General features: G+C 45.4%; 1 protein-coding gene across 1 annotated transcript; it reads right to left on the reverse strand.

The window, feature by feature from the left end:
- Positions 1-21,396: 21,396 nt before the first annotated feature.
- Positions 21,397-21,849, reverse strand: LOC308172805 (free fatty acid receptor 3-like; the record flags this gene model as incomplete). The annotated part of the gene is made up of 1 exon (XM_080547754.1): positions 21,397-21,849. One exon carries the CDS (start codon positions 21,847-21,849, stop codon positions 21,397-21,399), a length of 453 nt encoding a protein of 150 aa, XP_080403880.1.
- Between the last annotated feature and the right edge of the window lie 198 nt (positions 21,850-22,047).

The following is a 22,047-nucleotide window of genomic DNA, read 5'->3' on the forward strand; positions in this document are numbered from 1 at the left end:
TTGGATGTGAATACCCTTACCCTAAAGCTGAGAGTCTGCACTTTAAGCCCATATTCATTATATAACTGTAACTTGGAGATGTTTTGGTAAACAGCTCAAATAAAAAAGAAATCTGGCTGTATCCAAATATATATGGACCTCACTGTATATTTCTTCATACACACAATTCAAAGAATTGGTCAAGGTTAAGGTTTGTTTGTTTCTGTCCAATATGAAATCCATGACTGGACACATACTGTGTGTGTGTGTGTGTGTGTGTGTGTGTGTGTGTGTGTGTGTGTGTGTGTCTGTGTGTGTGTGTGTGTGTGTGTCTGTGTGTCTGTGTGTCTGTGTGTGTGTGTGTGTGTGTGTGTGTGTGTGTGTGTGTGTGTGTGTGTGTGTGTGGACGGAGAGGGCCATAGGCATATACAGTACAACACAGATAAGACTGGACAAAGTGGTGTAATATTATGAGTCTGTGTTAGGCATTTAGCATGTGTTTGATATCAGCTTTCGGCAGTGTGTACTTATGTAATACGTGTGAAATGTGTGTGTGTGGGAGGAGGGGGGCACAGTGATATCCTTTGATCATATTTACACAGACGAGAGAGCCAATAGAGTGTGTTTGCTCTTAAACCAGGGCAAGGATAAGATACAGGTTCACCTTCGATTTGGAACATTTCAGCACCCCTCAGCCAAGCAAGACTAGAGAGCCCTCCTGTGTTGCAGGGTCATGGTCCATTATTATCGCAATTGAATCCAATTCATTCAGTCAGTATTAAAAAGACCAAATTGTCAAATAATGGGCGATTTTCAATTCATTTATTTCTTTGAATTCATCTCCTAAATTGAAAGAATTGGAAGTGAAACGGATGACCTTGGTTGTAGTCTTTTAGCCCATGGATGACCTTGGTTGTAGTCTTTTAGCCCAGATAGCTGTATGCCTCCTCCTCATAATGTGGTGGGGCGTCTCTTTAAGGTCAGGGGATTGACATCCTATAACACATACACACACACACGCACACACACACAGACACACACGCATACGCACACGCACACGCACACGCACACATGCACACACACACACACACACACACACACACACACACAGGCTACATGTGTCCAGACAACCAGTAACCTAATAATCTAATTTGACATGTTTACACTTGTGTTTTATGGTGCTATAGGGATAATAGGCATCTCAGCCTTGAACTTCACTGGAAGCATAAAGGAATGCCTATAGCCTGCTGGTCATGTGGAGGTTGCATTGTGACACAGATGTTTAACATGTGACCCACTTCATGGCCACAGCATCTCACAAGATCATACAACTGCAAACAAGTAAAGGGCATCGAATGCTACAAACTGGCTTGGGCACTAGGGTTGGGGTCAGTTGAATTTCATCCCTAGGGTTGGGGTCAGTTCAATTTCATCCTCCACACACATACCACATTTTGTCAGTGCATACTTTTCACATCATTTGAAAACACTTCCAATGTGCAGCAGCAAGCAATGTTACCATTTTCTTTCTTTTTTTAATAATAAAACTGACAAACTGTTCATATTGCATTGTGGTTTCTGGAGCACACCTTCTTTAAGCTTCTTTTATGTTTGCTATTCAGTGAATCCAGTCAAATTAAATAACAATTCAATGATTGCAGATATAGCATTTATTTTCTAATGCGTTTTCAATAAACTGAAAGAAATAAGCTTTTTTAGACCAAAAGTTTTTCCATTTTTGATTTGGAATTTAAATTTAAATTCAAATCACTTCCTGAATTAACTGATTTTAAAGCAGACTGACTGTAGCCCTGTAGACTGGCTCACGGTTTGGAGGTTTCTGAGTGGAGACATTCAGACTGAAGAAGGGTAAGCCATCGATGGGTCATTTATTTAAACAGCACAAACCAACACACAGGCCATGGTCACAGTCACCCTGTCAACCCCTGTCCTTGGTGACACTGACATACACATCCACTGACAACAACAACCCCCCCCCCTCCCTTCCCCTCAAACACAATACACAACTCCACACTACAACAACATATAATCCTCAATAATCATATTTAACACTCCATGGACTACTGGATATAAATGAACAAGGTCTTCCTCCCATTCCAACTTGCTCCCAGGACCTTTAAAAGGCAGAGTTTGTTCCCGCCCACGCACAGGAACACTACACAGGAGGTAAGTACACACACATCCATTAATAACCCATTTTATCCAACAGCAATACTGGTACACAACGACATTCCTTGTTATGTAGATGATTAGCAGATATGGAACACCACCAAACCGTTGACTGTGCTTGTAGTTACCATCCATACTCTGCTAGCCAATGTCTCTTGTCTTCCCACAGGACCACTCTCATGCATGTCAGCCTGACATGCTGGCTGAGACCCCCTGAGTACATAAGCACAGTCATTGCCCACAGTGGACACATCACCCATCCATCACACGGCCCCTAATACTAGTACACAAGAACAGAAACTGAAAGCCCCTCCGTTATAAACCCATTAGAGAAGCACACGTCTACCCAGAATGCTCTAAGGAAGATTGACACCAATGAAGGGGTCCATTTTCTATTAGCTAACGGCAAATAGTTACTTTACATTATACCAATAGTTGCCAGGCAACCAGTTGTTAGTCCGAAAAGAAAAACAACAATAATAATAATAATAATAATAATAATATTAATTCATTGTATTTATGAAGCGCTTTTCCGAGGCTCAAAGACGCTGACCATATGGGAAAAACAGAAAACACAGAAACAACAAGCAACAGATAACATGAGCACATAGAACACAGAGTTAACGCAGTAACGCAGCAATGTCCAGGGGGGGAGGGGGGTGGCAGGGTTAGGGGAGATGGTTAGGGGTAGGGGAGGTTGTATGCATGTCCAGGGGGGGAGGGAGGGGGGTGGCAGGGTTAGGGGAGATGGTTAGGGGTAGGGGAGGTTGTATGCATGTCCAGGGGGGGGGGGGGGGGGGGTGGCAGGGTTAGGGGAGATGGTTAGGGGTAGGGGAGGTTGTATGCATGTCCAGGGGAGGGGAGGGGGGTGGCAGGGTTAGGGGAGAGGGTTAGGGGTAGGGGAGGTTGTATGCATGTCCAGGGGGGGAGGGGGGTGGCAGGGTTAGGGGAGATGGTTAGGGGTAGGGGAGGTTGTATGCATGTCCAGGGGGGGAGGGGGGGTGGCAGGGTTAGGGGAGATGGTTAGGGGTAGGGGAGGTTGTATGCATGTCCAGGGGAGGGAGGGGGGGGTGGCAGGGTTAGGGGAGATGGTTAGGGGTAGGGAAGGTTGTATGCATGTCCAGGGGAGGGAGGGGGGGTGGCAGGGTTAGGGGAGATGGTTAGGGGTAGGGGAGGTTGTATGCATGTCCAGGGGGTGGGGGGGGGGGGGGGGTGGCAGGGTTAGGGGAGATGGTTAGGGGTAGGGGAGGTTGTATGCATGTCCAGGGGGGGAGGGGGGTGGCAGGGTTAGGGGAGATGGTTAGGGGTAGGGGAGGTTGTATGCATGTCCAGGGGGGGAGGGAGGGGGGTGGCAGGGTTAGGGGAGATGGTTAGGGGTAGGGGAGGTTGTATGCATGTCCAGGGGGGGAGGGGGGGGTGGCAGGGTTAGGGGAGATGGTTAGGGGTAGGGGAGGTCGTATGCATGGGAGAACAGGTAGGTTGTGTCAGGGCCTGACCACAATATTAATAATAATAATAATAACTTTATTTGTATAGCGCTTTTCCTGCAAACGTTGCAGCTCAAAGTGCTTTTTAGGTAAATCAGATTTAACCAGGAAGCTATATCTAGAACAATTTCGAGCTCATTGGCACCACTCTTCTAATATACCACTCTGCCCTGTCAGGGCAGCCTCGTGATAATGACTGTTCAGTAAAGTCAAGTTCAAAATCTCAGTTTTGGTACTACTAGATCTTAGTTTTGCCTTTGACACTGTAGACCACAACATTCTAATAGATAGACTAAAAACCTGGGTAGGACTTTCGGGCACTGCCCTAAACTGGTTTAGATCCTACCTACAGGACAGAAGCTACTATGTCTCCATTGGCAACTTTGTATCTGACCAAATTAAAATGACATGTGGGGTTCCCCAAGGGTCAATCCTTGGCCCCCTTCTATTCAATCTCTACATGCTTCCATTGGGACACATCATAAAAAAGAACAAAATTGCCTACCACAACTATGCGGATGACACTCAAATCTACATAGCCCTCTCACCGAACGAGTATAGTCCCATTGACAATCTCTGTAATTGCATTGAGCAAATAAACGCCTGGATGACACAAAACTTCCTCCAACTAAACAAGGACAAAATAGAGATAATTGTATTCGGTGCACCTGACAAAAGATCGAAAGTCAGTGCAAAACTTGATTCTCTCTCTCTTCAAACAAAAAAACAGGTCAGAAATCTTGGTGTAATTCTAGACTCCGATCTAAACTTCAACAGCCACATAAACTCGATAACTAAATCAGCCTACTATCACCTGAAAAACATAACAAGAATGAGAGGTTTCATGTCCAAGCAAGACCTTGAAAAACTCATCCATGCATTTGTTTCGAGTAGACTTGATTATTGTAGTGGTCTACTAACAGGCCTATCTAAAGGAGCTGTTCGTAAATTGCAGCTCATCCAAAACGCTGCTGCTAGGGTCCTAACAAGAAAGAGAAATGAACACATTACACCAATCCTGAGATCCCTGCACTGGCTACCAGTCTCTCAGAGAATTGAATTCAAAATCCTCCTAATTACATACAAATCACAAAATGGTCTTGGACCAAAATAGGTCAGCTGAGACTAATCAGCTAATAATTCCAAGAGTAAAAACAAAACACGGTGCAGCAGCTTTCAGTCACGCTGCTGCATGCTCCTGGAACAAACTCCCTGAAGAAATCAAACAGGCCCAAACCCTTAAAATATTTAAATCTAAGCTAAAAACCTTCATGTTTTGCACCAGTTATGATTAAACACAAACACTTCTATCAATGTCTTTTTTCCATTAACTATTGTCTTTTTAAATGTTTTATCTATTTACTTCTTATATTTGCTTTTATTCATTGTAATTTTTATTTTCTTACTAAACATTCCGCTGTCTGTCTGATCGAACACTCAGAACAGTGTCACAGCAAAGTAATAAGCCTAGCTCTATGGCACCTGCACCCTCCCTGCCTCCAAAATACAGTATGACATAAGCCAACATAACATGTGATTGTCAAAGTCAAAGTCAAAAGTCAAAAGTCACTTTATTGTCCCATCACTGGGAAATGTGTATTGGGCTTACACCCCACAGCAGCCAACAAAGAGCAACAGACAATACAGGATATGAGCACACAAACAGAAGGCGGACCTGATTAAAACAAGAGTGGAAATAAAACGATAAGCAAGATATGTTCACATTCATCTGGTGCAGTTTAAAAGTTTAACAGAAACGGGAATAAAATAATTTTAAAATCTATTTAATCTAGAGCGGGGGACACTGAACCTCCTCCCAGAGGGCAGCAGTTCATACTCTGCATGTAGGACATGGGAGGGATTCATGAGAATTCTACTAGCCTGTCTGAGAGTAGCCTGTTCAAAAATAGACTGCAGGGATGAGTGGTCTTTCACCCCTATGATCTTCCATGCAGTCTGTATCAGTCGGACCAGTTTGGACCTTAGTTGTACAGATAGGTTACCAAACCAAGATGTAATGCCGTATCTGATGAGACTCTCTAAGACAGATTGTGAGCTAGAGGAAGGGGTCATGACCCCTAATCTGCCTAATGAGAGTAGACTAGTGGAGTTTCTTCCAGTTTATTCCTCATTCCGTTCCATGCATTAGAGTACAAGAGTCCATTCTCTGATTACTACTGTACCTCCACCAGCCTCCCCTGGAGTAGACAGACAGACAGACAGACAGACAGACAGACAGACAGACAGACAATGGGAAAGTGATAGAGAGAAAATTGTGTGCGTGCATGTGTGTGTGTGCGGCATTGAGTGGGTTGAAGTGACATTTGTCTGGCAGCAGCGCTTCAGAAGATCTGATCTATCTGGCTGGGGGGACATCATGGGTAGGACACACATGCTCTCTCTTCAGATACAGCTGAGCTCAAAGGTAGCGCCCACCTATCTACACACACACACACGCACACACACACACACACACACACACACACACACTAATATATATGGCTTTCTCCAAGGGATCACACTTAACACACCTACTGTACATTGTGTACCAGCTGTCTCCACACCCCTACTCAGGACATGCCAGTACAGCAGACAGCATGCAGAGAACACGCGGCCCACATTGGGGAGTTATTATCTACATGGTCACTGTCAAGGCCGGTGTTCATCCTGCCAGGATTTAGGACAAGGCCCTGACTCAGTTTGGTTGCCACCTGCAACATGGGGGAGTCAAGAGGGAGAGGGGAAGAAAGATAGAGAAGGAGAGAGTCAGAAAGACAAATACAGAATAACAGAGGGAAAAACCAAACTGAGCCTTTCTTCTAATCAACCCTACAGGGGGTACTGCAAAGCTTTCCAGTCATCAAAACATGTTAGCATATTAGGATCTGGTGACCTGTTTCCTGTCAGCTCCTACGGTTATTCAACTCTCCAGCTCATTCTTATGTAATCGTATTGACACAGTACTCTGGCCAAGTCATCTCGCACCGGCCTGATGAACACACACTTTCAGGTCCTGAACACAGCAAAGACCTAGGTTCTAGGCCCTGGACAATCTAGACAAATTGATGGCAGCTACTACATTGAAATCAAGTGTAATACTGAAACACAAATGTGTACATTTCAAACCTGCAAACTGCGACACTTTAAATGAATGTGCAATAACACTATGTGCAATATGACAACCCTAGGGTACATAAGGTTCAGAGAATAGGAAATGTTAGAATAGGTATAGCATAGCATAGAGTACAGCACAGTGTTTTATTTGTATAGTATAGTATAGTGGATAGTGTACATAGCCTTTATTTATGTAAACCAGCTCCTTTCCCTTCTTATTTTTTTTTCTTTCCTAACACCAGGGGAGCCCCCCCTCCTAAATTTCGTTGTTTGGTACCTGTACTATATCAATGACAATAAAGACCATTCATTCATTCATTCATTCACATGTACATTTTAACCATTTCGCACGCAGACACTTTTATCCAAAGAGGCTTTACAATTAGAGATTACAGAGATGACAGTGAGTCTCCCTGGAGTAATTTAGGGTTAAATGCCTTACTCAAAGGCACACTAGTGGTGGTGTTCCCCCAGGTGGGATTTGAACTGATGACCTTCTGATTAGTCATGGCAGTGTGATAATAATGACTCTTCAGTAAAGTCAAGTTCTTTAATTCACTCTATAGGGAGCTCTAAGACATGCTGCAGCACATTAGGTAAAAACTAATTGCAGAGGTAATGTGCGTGTGTGTGTGGTATGTGTGTGTGTGTGTGTGCGTGTGTGTGATACTGAGAGAGAGGAGAGCCTTTATTGTACAATTAAGAAGTCCAGAACTTAGTTATATTGTGGCATCCGCAGTTTTACTGTGAAGAGAGGGAACAGGAGAGAGAGAGAGAGAGAGAGAGAGAGAGAAAGAGAGAGAGGGAGAGAGAGAGAGAGAGAGAGAGAGAGAAAGAGAGAGAGGGAGAGAGAGAGAGAGAGAAATAGAAGCCTCTGAGCAGTGATCCACTCATCCTGGTAGGATACAATCATGTGAGAATAAATTGGTCAGGCCTCACACACTCAAATGCACCTTTATCTACAAACTAAGACAAAACATTTAAAAAAAGAAATGTTTTGATCGCACGAAGCACTTCGTCAGGTCAAAGACGACATAATGACCTGACAAAAGATCTTTGTAGGCTTGAAATGTTATCTGTCTCAGTTTGTACATAAAGGTATAATGGTCCATAATATAATGGTCCAGAGCTTTGTGCAGTGGTGCGACACCAGTGGTGCGACACCAACTACCTTGCTTAACACCAGCAAAACAAAGGAGTTGGTGGTGGATTTTAGGAGGAAGAGAAGGACCCCAGCCCCCATCACCATCAAGGGGGTGGAAGTCGAGAGGGTGGACTCCTACAGGTACCTGGGAGTACAAATTAATAACAAACTGGACTGGACTGACAACACCGAGGCTCTTCTCAGGAAAGGGCAGAGCAGACTGTTTTTCCTGAGAAGGCTGAGGTCTTTCGGTGTCTGCAACAAGCTGCTGCGAATGTTTTATCAGTCGGTGGTTGCCAGCGTTCTGTTCTTCGCCGTGGCCTGCTGGGGTGGAAACATCTGTGCCAGGGATGCTGCGAAGCTAAACAAACTGGTGAAGAAGGCCAGCTCTGTGGTGGGGACCGGGCTGGACAGCCTAGAGGTGGTGGCAGAACAGAGGATGGGGAAAAAACTGGCGGCCATGCTGGCCAATCCCTCCCACCCGATGTACTGCGAGCTGGCGGGGATGAGGAGCAAGTTCAGCCACAGATTTGTTCTCCCCCGTCAAAGTACAAAAAGATTTGGACAGTCCTTTGTTCCAGCTGCCCTCCGACTCTACAACCAGGCCCTGCAGGGTGGGGGAGACCTGGAGCTGGAACTTTGGAACTTGGAACTTTTTACTTATTGAGCCTGCACTGTTTTTATGTATTTATTTATTGAATGTTTTCTGTCTGCCCTAACTAAGCTGTTAGCCGTTCAATCTACAGTACAGAATGGACAGATCTGTTTGCAATATTGTCCCACAGATCAAATGGTGGCTGATGTGTTTACCAAACCAGTAACTAAGGACAAATTGGTTAGGTTCACAAAGGTTATGTTTGGGAGAGAAACCACATCAGTGTGAGTAAGGACCAAGCGGTCAATTTTTGTTTTGGTTTTCTTGCTTTATTTTTTCAAAGTGTTATAAGAGAATACCAGTGGAAAACTGAAGACTGTTTGTAAATGATGATGATGATGTATATTCTTGTTTCACAGGAGAGGAACAATATCAGTGCCAGCTTTTGTTTGTTTGATTGATGGAATGACAGCCCCAAAGAGTGTTATGGAAATTGTAGGCTACTGATTGTTATTGATTTGTTTATTTTTCTCTCCATCTTGGTCAGGTGAGAGCAAGTGGGGGTGTTGACATGAGTGTGCTCTCCAGTCATCCCTATCCCAGTGTGAGTGGGGCATAATTGGTTGATTGACACCAGCTGTGTGACATGAATGATTGAGCCAGCTGATCCTATATATGTGACCATTCCCACAATAAACGTTGCTTCCTTGATAACATGAACCCTGTCTGACAGCGTATGATTCCTCCGTTCAGTGTGTAGTCCGATCGTTATGGTCTTAGCCAATACGCAATAACCAACGTTTAACAGGAATAAGGCATGATATCAAACATTGAAACATTCACTGTGGATGCAGATACTGTTGTGATAAATGCCATTCATAGACATTACCGGTATATGATTCCTTACTCTACAGGCATGCGTTTCCCAGACACAGATTAAACAGATAAAAAGTATTAAACAAAATAAAAAGTTTCAATGGAGAATCTCCAACATTTACTACATTTGGGAGAGATAGTGGTCCTACAGAGAGATAGGTCCGTTGTACATTATACATTTCTATGTCTCTAGTACAGAACTCAGCCTCCATTTCACAAGTCATCGAGGAAGGCCATCCTCTTGGCCACTCTCTCTTCACCAAATTTCTTGCAGAGTTCCAAGGTGTCATCCAGGGTTCCTGTAGGTTTCAACAAGTCAAATTTAATACTTTATTTAATTGAATACTTTTTAAAGACAAAAAATAATTTAAGACCTATTTCACTGCCATACAGGCAAAAACAATATGAAGGAAAGAAGAAATAAGTCACAGACACACTTGATGCTCCCGAAGCAGAGGCGAAAACGGAAGAGATGGCAGGTGTTTGTTGTTGGTTTTTGACGGGTGTTGTGTTTCTCTGACTAACCATGTGATTCTAAAGCCTTTACCCCCAATGTTCCTAGTTTCACCGTTTTCTTGCATAAGGTGCAGTGGGCTTCAAAAACGTTCCCCTCCATTGGTTTCAACCAACCAATAAACATGCTTCTCTCCTACCAGGTAGTGTTGAACTTACACTTCCCCATAGTTCCCCACAAAGGTACAAAAGTTGAGATTTTAAGACGTTCGCGACGCGCTGTCAGAATTTCTCCTTTACGTCACCTAGCTCAAGCTTGTTTACTGGGTGTCGCCTAGCTCAAGCTTGTTTTACCTGGGTGTTCTCCGAATAGTTCTCACCGGGGGCTGCAATGCTAGTGTTTAGTCGTTCCAGTTTATTTCCATTACTGTTAGGGTGGGGGGGGGGGGGGGGGGGGGGGACTGATAGACTATTTACCATACTGCTTACGTTGCAGACCGGACATTTAAACAGGATCCAAAAAAGCTATCGCAATTTCCTAATCCTATATATGAAGACCTGCCAACTCATATTTAAGACCTACCAACTCTTATTTAACACTACAATTCAGATTTTCAAATGTAAGACTTCTTAAGACCCCGCGTGAACCCTGGTCACCTGACAGGAGGTGGGCGTCGTCCCGGCGTGTCCAGAAGGGCCCCTGCCACAGGCGGGCGGACGGCGAGGCTGTGAGGTAACGCAGGGCGGCGGAGACGGACCCGCTGGCCCTCAGAAGGGCCTTGGTGACCTCCACCAGACTCCGGTTGGACTCTTTCATCAGCCTCCGCAGGTGCTGCTTGCCCTCCTCCATCTCAGCCTGGCTCATCGCTTGGCTGGCGTCAGGGATCGGCTGGGAGGCGGTTTCCGCTCTCTGTGATTCGCTCTCAAACAGGAAGCAGTGAGCTTTGGAGGTGGAGGTGGTGGTGGTGGTGGCGGTGGGGGTGGAGGTGGAGGGGACAGGCTCACTCTGAGCAAGGTCGGGGCCAACGGGGGCCTCTGCTGGCTCTGCATCGTCTTTCTGGGTGTCTGGCATCTCCCCCTGGAGGTCAGCGGGGTCAGGCTGTGGCTGGGCTGCGATGCTCTCTGGCTGGGTGGGTTGTGGTGCTGCTGGGGCCTGGTTCCTACCGCCTGCCCCTGGAGAGGCAGCACTGGCATCCAGGTCTGGAGTCTCATCATCGGACTGGGAGGGGGAAAATATCCATCCGCAACAGTCGTTACATTGATAAAAATGTATAAGTTATTGATTCATAAATATTGGTATACCAATGATTATTGATGAATAAATAATAACCTTTTCCAAACATATTCTTAGCTGAGAAAGACTACATTTTGGTTAATTATTGTACATAGAGAAACTAAGAGATGCATTCCCTGACATTAATGTACCTCACAACTTGATAGGTCAAATTCGCTCACTAGGACCTTCAGAAGACCCAGTTTCCTCTCTGACGTCCTCCTTCTCCCCGCCTCTTTGGGGTTCTCCTCTGAAATAACAACAACATAGTTTGAGACAACAAAAAACACTTCTCAGAAATCACATCATATAGAGGCAATCAAACATCTATAGACATTCAGATTCAGATAAATTAGAATAATAATGTGTGCACAGAGGGCCAGAGAAAGAGAAGAGGGGGGGGGGGGGGATCCAGCACTCAAGTCAAGACTGCATGCCTACCTGCTGAGGATGTAGTAACTTTATTTGTCTCTGAGACATCTTCTGTAGCAGCGCTGAGAACTCTGGCTCTTTTCCGTGTGGGTGAAGGATCCTCTGGCCGAGGTTGTGTACCTGGTCTCCCAGGTGTGGACTTGTTGTGAGGTCTCTTTGACCTCTGAGGCTGCTGTGGAGGACTTCTGTCAGAGTGGCTTTTCTCTGCCAACGGTTCTGGCGGGGGTGAGAGTGCTCCCTCTGGTTCCAGAGGCTGTTCTGTTCTCTCTGGTTCCAGAGGCTGTTCTGTTCTCTCTGGTTCCAGAGGCTGTTCTGTTCTCTCTGGAGAGCAGCCGCTGTCGCCTCTCAGAGGGGAGGCCAGCGGGGGCCCCGGGTCTGACGAGGTCTGAGGAGGGAGCCCTTTCTCAGGGGAGATCCGAGGAACGTCTGATTTCTTAGGGGAAGGTTCCGGAACGACTGATTTCTCAGGCGACGGTACTGAAACATCAGATTTCTTATGCAAAGGTTCCGGAACGTCTTCCTGCGGTGGAACGTCTTTGTCAGGCGAGCGTCGTCTCTCCGGATGTTTCCCTCTGGCCTCCTTCGATTGGTTGACACTCAGGTGCTTGAGGTAGCGGGCCTTCATCGACTGCCAGCTGTGTGTAGTGAGATTCTTGCGTTCCATTTCCTGCCACACCCGGTGCCACACCCGGTTCCCACACACCTGCCTCTGCCTCTGTCTCGTCAGCATGACCTGCACCGTCTTCCGGGGGGAGAATCTGTAGTCCTTCACCTCCAGCTGTTCATTCTTCTCCACACAGTCCCGTATGTACTGGGTGGACACATAGAAGTGGGCGGCCGAATTGGGGACGGCGTCCATGTCCTCCGGGTCAGCCAGCAGGATGGCGTTCGGCTGCTGGGTTCGAGAGACCACACCTCCCCCTGACCTGATGAGGGGTTGGAGCTGGACTTTGGTGGGACCCGGGCGGAGGAAGAACTGCATTGGTTCACCACTGACTTCCAGGAACAGGACTGGTGAGAAAGGAGGTTTAACGTCGCGTCTGGACGACATTGTCACCTAGTAAACATGGATAGATTTATTTTTTTTAAACAGCAGTTGAAACAATGTCAGTAGAGAGAGAGAGAGACAGAGAGAGAGAGAGACAGAGACAGAGAGAGAGAGAGAGAGAGAGAGACACAGAGAGAGAATTTTTGAATTTTAACGACACTTTATTTATCAATTATTCCGACATTACAGCAGAAAACATTACACAATTAACTGTACATAACACTCGTCTTCCTGTCAAGGAAAACTACAAACGATTTGATACACAATTTTTAAAAACGCAACAAACCAAAAAATCAAGTCAGCTCAGTTGCTAATGCCAGCTCATCCACTATTACAGAGCACAACACTCCCTCATGTGCCCATATAATGGCGAACTGATCCAAATTGTTCATAGCTCTATAGTAGTTAAAATCTATGCCCAGTCTGGCCTTGATCATCTTTTTAAAAAGACATACAGCGTCATGATCCGAGTCCTGTTTTACTTTGTTTCTCCTACTGATATACACAGCCATCTTTGCTCTCCCTAAAATGAAATTAAACAGATGGCACTTGTTTTTTTCTTTTTTGCTGTATTTAAAACCCAAAATGTACCTCTCTTTTGAGAACACCTCTTTACCAGACTGGAAAAGTCTCTTTAATAGACCTAACAAAGGCAATAGCCTGGGACAATCTAGAAAACAGTGAAACACTGTCTCCCGTTGCGCACAAAAAGGACAGTCATGTGAGACATCAGGGTTCAGTATGGAAATAAAAGCATTAATAGCCACTATGCCATGTAAAACCCTCCACTGCAGATCGCCAATTCTTTTGAATAATGGTGGTTTGTACAGTGCTCGCCACTCTGGTTTCACCTCATCGCTGAGACCAAAGTGTGCTCTCCAGGGAGTATCACCTCTCCCGTTGAGCTTCTCTTTGTGGAGAACCTTGACCAACAGTCTGTACATACATTTACCTTTAACCACATCAAGAAACACACCAGAAACATCTCCTATTGCTAAAAGAGGCCCTGTGCAGTTTTTAAAATCAGGCTGCAGCTTAACTGTAGGAAAAAGATCCTCATCACTAGGACCGTTTTTATACTCTGTCAACATGTGACGTTCTATCTCACTGAGCCCCTGCCTCCATTTTCCCAGCATCATGTTGACCATCCTGATGGATTTCACCTCCAAACGCGAAGCCAGGGCAGCAGCATTGTCCATGTTTGCCCCTGTCAAATCCACAACATGTCCCAAAGTGGTGACCTTTGACCTGCAGAGCTGTTCGGAGAGTGTCAGTCCCGGCCCACCAGCTACATCCAAACGCGCTCCCAGTACAACTGGCTCTTTCAACAACCAGAACAATGACTTTGAGTAATCCAGTGGTCCTTTCTTGAACAAACTCCATATTTTAAAAAGCACACGGTAAAAAACAGGTAGAACATTTAAACGCGCACCGCTAAAATCCATTAAAAACAGAGAATTCGACAGTCCCAGTCCTCCAAGCCGTTGTAGTATTGCACAAGCCACCGGCCTCCACACCAAGTCTTTTGGCCCATAGAAAAGTCTCTGAATGAACTGGAGTCGGAAAGTTGCACCCCTACTGCACAGGTGCACAAGACCCTGCCCACCCTCCTCCTTGGGCAGGTACAAAACACTCTGGGGCACCCAGTGCAGCTTGTCCCAAAAAAAATCTAAAAAACAAGCTTGAAGTTTAGGGAGAAGGTCTACTGGGGGGTCAACACACATCAGGCGGTGCCACAGTGTGGAAGTTACTAGATTGTTGATTACCAAAACACGACCCCTATACGACATGTTTGGTGCAATCCATTTCCATTTCTTTAAACGACCTTGAGCTATTTCTAGTACGTTCTCCCAGTTTTTACATTTAAAAGTCTCATCCCCTAAAAACACACCCAAATATTTAAACCCTCCCTTCTTCCAATGCAGGCCCCCTGGTAAAATGAGTCTACTACTCAAGTTACCTACCATGAGTGCTTCGCTCTTCCCCCAATTGACCTTAGCCGATGAAATCAAAGCAAAACGTCCCACATTTTCAACTAACACATTAATATCCTCCTGTTTACTTATAAAAATAACCAAATCGTCTGCATATGCTGACAGCTTAAAAGGTGCGATGCATCCAGGGACACTTACACCAGAGAGGCTTGCCCTGAGTCTGTGTAGCAGGGGTTCAAATGCCAGAGAATACAGCATTCCCGACAAAGAACACCCCTGCCTAATACCCCTCTGAATTTTAAAAGGAGCACTCAAACCACCATTAATCTTTAGCACACTCTCAATGTTACTGTACATGGCCTTGATCTTGGCTATGAGACCTGGGCTGAAACCAAAAGCCTCCAGAGTTTTCCACAAGTACTGATGTTCAACCCTGTCAAAAGCCTTCTCCTGGTCTATGGAAATAAGACCAGTTTCCAACCCCAAAGCACTAGAGATGTCCAGAAAATCCCGAATCAAAAAAACATTGTCACTGATCAACCTGTTAGGCACACAATAGGTCTGGTCACGGTGGATCACCTTCCCCATTACCTCTCTCAGCCTGGTAGCTAACACCTTGGAGAGGAGCTTATACTCGGTACACAGAAGTGAGACAGGCCTCCAGTTCTTAATCTCCATTAAGTCTCCCTTCTTTGGCAACAGCGTAATTACTGCCCTCCTGCAGCTCAGCGGCAGCTGTCCTCCAGTGAGACTATCTTTGAGTACCATCAGGAGATCCTCCCCCATCACTGACCACATTCTCTTATAAAACTCCACAGGCAACCCATCTATACCTGGAGCTTTCCCATTTTCCATGCTCTGCAGGGCAGTATGGAGCTCATCAAGAGACACATCCGCCTCCAGCTCTGCGCTGGACTCTTTTTCTACCTTTGGTAGACCTTCATAAAAATCATGCGCTACCTCCTGCTCCTCTCCAAGTTCAGACTGGAAGAGGCTACTATAAAATCCAACAGCATGCCTCCTGATGTCAGTGGACTCAGACAGTATATGACCTGTGTCTGAGCGCATGCTGTGGATGAGCCTCTTCTGACCATTCTTGTGCTCCAGACCAAAAAAGAAACGGGAAGATGCATCCATCTCCGAAATGTTTCTAAAACGCGACCTCACCAGAGCACCCTGTGCTGAGATACCTAACAGGTCAGCCAGAGCAGACTTTTTAGCTTTGAGAGCCCCAATATGGCCCCGATCTCCTGTGGATTCTGCGAGCTCTTGAAGCTCCTCCACATCAATCTCTAGAGCCTTCATAGATCTGGCTATATCTCTAGTAACATTTTGAGTGTACTGTTGGCAAAACTGCTTAATCTTGCACTTCCCCACATCCCACCACTGCTGTATTGAGGTAAAACTGTCCTCTGTCTGCTTATGAACCTTCCATAAATAGGTAAGAGCGTTCCTAAAATTTTTATCAGTTAAAAGAGACGTATTAAAATGCCAATAAGCACTTTGTGGTTTCACACACTTGATAAAAACAGAGCAGTACACAAGAGAATGATCAGTAAAACCAACAGGAGTTATATAGCAACTTTTAAAAACACTAAAATGGTGTTTAAAACAATAAAACCGATCAAGTCTGGCCATTGATAAAACATCATCCCTAGTATGAACCCAAGTGTATTGCTTTTTCTTTTGATGCATCCGCCTCCACACATCACACAGTTCATACGTCTCAATTACCCTAGAGAGACGACTACGAGATGCAGAGTGAGGCTCTTGGTGATTCCTATCTAAAACGGGGTTTACAGTACAGTTAAAATCCCCTCCCAGAAATACAAATTCTTCATTATCACACCCCTTAATGACATCAGCCAAAGAGTCTAAAAAACACACTCTTTCCAAACCAACATTTGGGGCATAAACAACAATAAATACAATTTTCACCTTCTCATATAAAACTCTTACTTTTAAAAGACGTCCCTTTACCACCTCCTCAATCTCACATGACTGTGGTAAAAAATGACTGGAAAATAAAATCCCCACTCCACCACTATTACTGGTGTTGTGGCTTAAAACTATTTCCCCCTTCCATTCTCTTTTCCAGGCCACTGTGTTGTCCTCAGTGCTGTGTGTCTCTTGGATAAGCATCACATCAATACCCTTTAATTCCATTAATTTATAGAGAGATGCCCTCTTTGCATCATCCCTTGCCCCATTTAGATTTAGAGTACCTATTTTGAATTCTGCCATGATAAAATATCCAACCTGCAGGACATAAAATATCAAAAAGAGACCAGATAACTTAACCCTCATTGGAGATTTTTGTTCTTGCCTTTTGGACAATTTTCTTTAACCGATATATCTCCTGCTCAGAGAAACCTTCATCGTTCATGTCATTGCGTTTCATTAGCCATTTAGCGGACTCAACAAATAACTTAATGTCAGGAAAAAAAGTTTCCACCTTAACTGCCCTTGTGCCTTTCGTATCCTGTAGAAAACCTTTTATTCTACTTAAAGAATACCCATCCCTCCTGTCAGCCTGAGGCTGAGTGGGAGGCAGAGACTCCACATCATCCCCTACGTCAGAGTCCTCACTGTCAATGACTGCCTCCCGCTCTGGTTGGCACTTTTTTGCTCTGGAGTCAGATTGACTGACCTCAGTTTTCCTTTTTTGTGTAGTTTTGATACCATCAGCATTAAGTTCCATTTCCTCCTCATTTGCGTTATCCTCTACTTCTCCAGTAGCTAGACCAGCCCGTTTGCCCAGTCTGATTCTTTCTTCACTTCCGACCCCTGTCTTCTGAGCTCCCACTTCTTCACCCTCCTCGATCACAGTGGCCTTCTCAACAGCCTTCAGCTTCCTCTTCCCCTTTCCCGTTTTTCCTGCCTCCACTACCAAACCTCCCCTTTTCTCCTGCACCTGCTCACCCTGTTCTGCCCCCTCTACCAGGTCTATCCCCTCCTCCTGCTCACCCCCCCCTGTCTCCTCCACCAGGCCTAGGCCTCTCCTCTCCTCCTGCACCTTCTGACCTTGTTCTGTCTCCTCCACCAGGTCTATCCCCTCCTCCTGCCCCTTCTGACCTTGTTCTGTCTCCTCCACCAGGTCTATCCCCTCCTCCTGCACCTTCTGAGCCTGTCCTGTCTTCTCCACCAGGTCTATCCCCTCCTCCTGCACCTTCTGAGCCTGTCCTGTCTTCTCCACCAACCCTTCTCCTGTCTCTTTCTTCCCAGAGGTACTCTCTCGACTCTTGTTGGTGTTTGAGCTACTTGGGCCTGCCCCGGTTGACGGCGGTGTTTGCTCAGTGGACCCAGGCCTTTTATTAGGACAGGACCTAATCATGTGGCCTTCCATCCCACACCCAAAGCATTTCATTGTATCTGAAGTGATGTAAATAATATAATCGAAGTCATCCACTCTAAACTTCATTGATAACTTAAGATCACTTCCATTTTTCAAAATCATGAAAACCTGTCTTCTGAAAGATACCACATGCTTTAACAGAGGGGATTTACAACCCAGTGAAATCATCTTCACCTGGGACACTAACTGACCGTGCCTAGCCAGTTCCCTCTCCAGGACCTCATTTCTCACAAAAGGAGGAACATTAGATATTGTTATCCTTTGTGCTGGACTTACTAAAGGAAACACAGGGATAAAGGTGTCCTGGACAACCACTCCCTCCTCCACCATCAAATTCACTTTATCAACACAGTCCAAAAAAATTACAACTGCGTTGTTCATCCGCGATGCAGATCTCACACTATCATGCCCTACAACAGCTCCGACGGCCAAACTACACTCTTCCACGGTGCAGTTTGGTCCCGGAGAAAGCTTTATCGCGTGTCTCCGCGTCAGGCGTTCAAAGCCCATGGTAGCAGGTGGCATGCCGACCAGCAGAACTGGTGGCTGCTACGCGCTCCAACCCCCACCAAACCTCAACTAACAACACTAAACAAACGACAAACAAACGTACATATAATAGACACACAGATAGAAAGATAGAAATAACTTTCAGAAAGTTTTAACTCACGCAAACCGCTCAGTCAAAACCGCTCGCTCACTCGCCTCGCTCAAACACACGCATGCGCACAGAGAGAGAGAGAGAGAGAGAGAGAGAGAGAGAGAGAGACAGAGAGAGAGAGAGAAAGAGAGAGAGACAGAGAGAGAGAGAGACACAGAGAGAGAGAGACAGAGAGAGAGAGAGAGAGAGAGAGAGAGAGAGAGAGAGAGAGAAAGAGACACAGAGAGAGAGAGACAGAGAGAGAGAGAAAGAGAGAGACAGAGAGAGAGAGAGAGAGAGAGAGAGAGAGAGAGAGAGAGAGAGAGACATATAGATACAGCAGTGAGGATTAGATATTGGCGAATGTGATGGAGAATAACTATTGTCTGAAGATGGCGGGATGCACTAATGCTCACTTACTGCAAATACACAGCTAGCTAAGTAGGCTGCAAAACAAGACAAAAATAGCATAACGTTTTGATGATAATGAGCAAATAGCATGCCTTAAAGGTTTATAAAACATCATCATGTTATTGTTGCCTAGCTACCTCGCTCGTTAGAGTGGTTAATAACACAACACAGGAAGTTCAGCTAGCTAGCTCTAGTTATTATTATTATTATTATTATATATTATTATTATTAATAATAAAACGTTTCAGAATAATTCGTTACCTGCGTTTGTGGGCAGCTTTATTATGATATAAATCCTCCCGCACTCTAACAAGAGAAACTTTCGAATTCGACAAATGACAGTGCGCATGCGCGTGTCTTCTTCTTCTACGCTGGCCGCTTTCGAGCCACTAACTAACGCCTCCTGATGCGTTGTGTTAGTAAAGCATCTATCTACCACTAGATGGAGCCAAAGCACTGTAGGTACTATCAAGGACTGTCTCCAAGACCCATTGACAATCCCTCTTGACCCTGTCCCTTTTGAAAAACTATAATATAGTTATATTAGAAAATATATAGAAAATATGTTATATATAGAAAATATTATTTACAGACGAAAAAAAGAAACAGAAGCGGATGGAGAGTGAACTTTGTCAGTGCACTGCTTTGACACCTTGATACTGTGAATCGATCATGACAACAACATGACGTTTGGGATTGTGTCATTAACAGTTAAAGGGTAGCCTACACTTGTTTTACAAGTGGCTGGAAAAAGGCAGAGGAGAAGAGGGCTGCTTATTTGCCAACACAAGACACATATCATGGTCTGATACGTCCTTTCCGATGGTTGTCTTCTTTGGTGGCCATAAAGCTTTCCAAATCATTTGCCAAAAAATAAACACTTAATAAATAATAATTAATAAATACTCCCCCCCCCCCAAAAAAATAAAAAAATAACTACTCAAGGGGTACCACAGAAGGGAGCTATGGTGGTGGTGGTGGTGGTGGTGGTGGTGGTGGTGGTGGCTGCGGCTATCCCAACAGAGCACTAGGGTTTCCTCAATGCCCCAAAACACAGGTCCCACAGACCTGCCGAGCTGCAAGATAACCTGTAGAAAACAATCCAAACATGTAGAAATACCAGAATATTTCTGATTAAATGTATATCATCCTAAACCTGCTGTTGTTATCTTTAAATTCATTCACAGCTTTGGAGGTGTGTGTGTGTGTGTGTGTGTGTGTGTGTATGTGTGTGTGTGTGTGTGTGGTGTGTGTGTGTGTGTGTGTGTGTGTGTGTGTGTGTGTGTGTGTGTGTGTGTGTGTGGAGCCACAGTAGTAGTCCCTTCGAGAGGAGGGCAAGATGGAGACAAAGGTTACCGAGGGGGTCAACTGTGCGATACCATAAATGGCTGCCTTTTACCCACGATGCCTCGTTCAAGGATGTGTGCGTACCACAAGTTATATCACCATGGCGATGCGCCTAACAGGTGACGTTATCCTACTGTGCTTGTAAAGAAGGGGCTTGCCGCTGTGTTGATGTGAGCCTAAGTGAGTACAATGTTCTGCTATAATAAGCTGAGCTCCATGATGTATCTATCCCACTGTGAAGTGGTAAACATTGCACTGGGTATGTGTCTGTGGTAAACAAGTGGTAAACATTGCACTGGGTATGTGTCTGTCTGTCTGTGATCATTCAAGGAGGTACTGTGGAAGTAGTCAGATATAATGCTGTAGAGTGTACACTGGAGATTCAGACTGTACTATTCTGAATATTTCTAAGCAGAATTTTACCTTGTAATCCAATGGATTTGTTGTTTTTATTATTCAATAGTAGATGCATTCAGAAAAAAAATCTCTGAGTCAAGATATCTCTTGATTCAATTCCTACAACTCTGAACAAGATTCCCCTTTCCCTCCCACACAAATGGCGCTTTTCCACTACAGGGCCGACCCGGGTACGGCACGGCTCGCCTCGGCACGCTTTTAAACAGTTCTGGGTACGAAAGTCCTTCGCTTGAACAGCGCTAGAGCTAGCGTGTGCTGCTCTCTGGGAACCACGGGCAGAGTAGTACAATATGAGAGGTTTTTAGGAAATAAACACAGACCCCGCGTTCCGAAAACTATAATGCAGCTGCACGCGAAACGGTGGTAAATTGCAATGTTTCACGTTTATGAAAATCAATTAATTTCTCTGATTCTCATCGTGTGATTCAACCACGATGCTGAGAGCTGTTTTGATTAGAAGTTTAGTTCACACAGAATCCTGAAATCGGAAACATTATTGAAACAGTCTGTAACGTGTAAGCGTCCTGGGTGTGGCTTAGACACTTAGGGGGAGTAGCCTGTATCAAAGTGGGTGTGGCCTGTATCAAAGTGGGAGTGGCCTGTATCAAAGTGGGAGTGGCTTAGACAGTTAGGGGGAGTGGCTTATGTCAATGTGGGAGGGGCTTAGACAGTTAGGGGGAGCGTCCTGTGAAGTCGTGTCTCTACAAATCCTCTTCACCCGTGGTGTTATCGTCCCGTCGGGGGGGAGCGACCTTACGCAGTCCTAGCACCCTTAAAACGGACTTCCTGTTCGTCTCGCGGATGCTGGAGGAGGAGAAGGAGTAGATGACGGGGTCCAGGCAGGTGTTGAAGGTGCTGAGCAGCAGGGTGTAGTGCCTCCACTGCGGGCTGGACCCCTGGAAGTAGCCCAGGATGTGGGAGAAGTTAAAGGGGACGACGCACACCAGGAACACCGCCAGCGTGCCCAGCGCCATCCCAACGGCCTTCCGTTTCTGCCGCCCGCCGACCCGGGCCCGCGTGTAGAGGATCCGGATGCACTGCAGGTAGCAGAACACGCAGACCAGGAGAGGCACGAGGCTGAGGACGAAGAACATCTCCAGAAACAAAAATTTTCCATTGGGGACAATAAAGGTTTTCATCTTCATCATCATCATCGTCCTGCACCAAATGAAGGAATGTGTGTGTGTGATCACACATAAAATCACGTGAGCCCATATATGATCAAAATAAACCACAAGCCCCTCTCTGCTTTGAAATGTTCTCTGTAAAAACAAAACACGGTGCAGCAGCTTTCAGTCACGCAGCTGCATGCTCCTGGAACAAACTCCATGAAGAAATCAAACAGGCCCAAA

The sequence above is a fragment of the Nansenia antarctica genome, assembly GCF_963989245.1.
Source record: "Nansenia antarctica genome assembly, chromosome: 17".
Lineage (NCBI taxonomy): Eukaryota > Metazoa > Chordata > Actinopteri > Argentiniformes > Microstomatidae > Nansenia > Nansenia antarctica.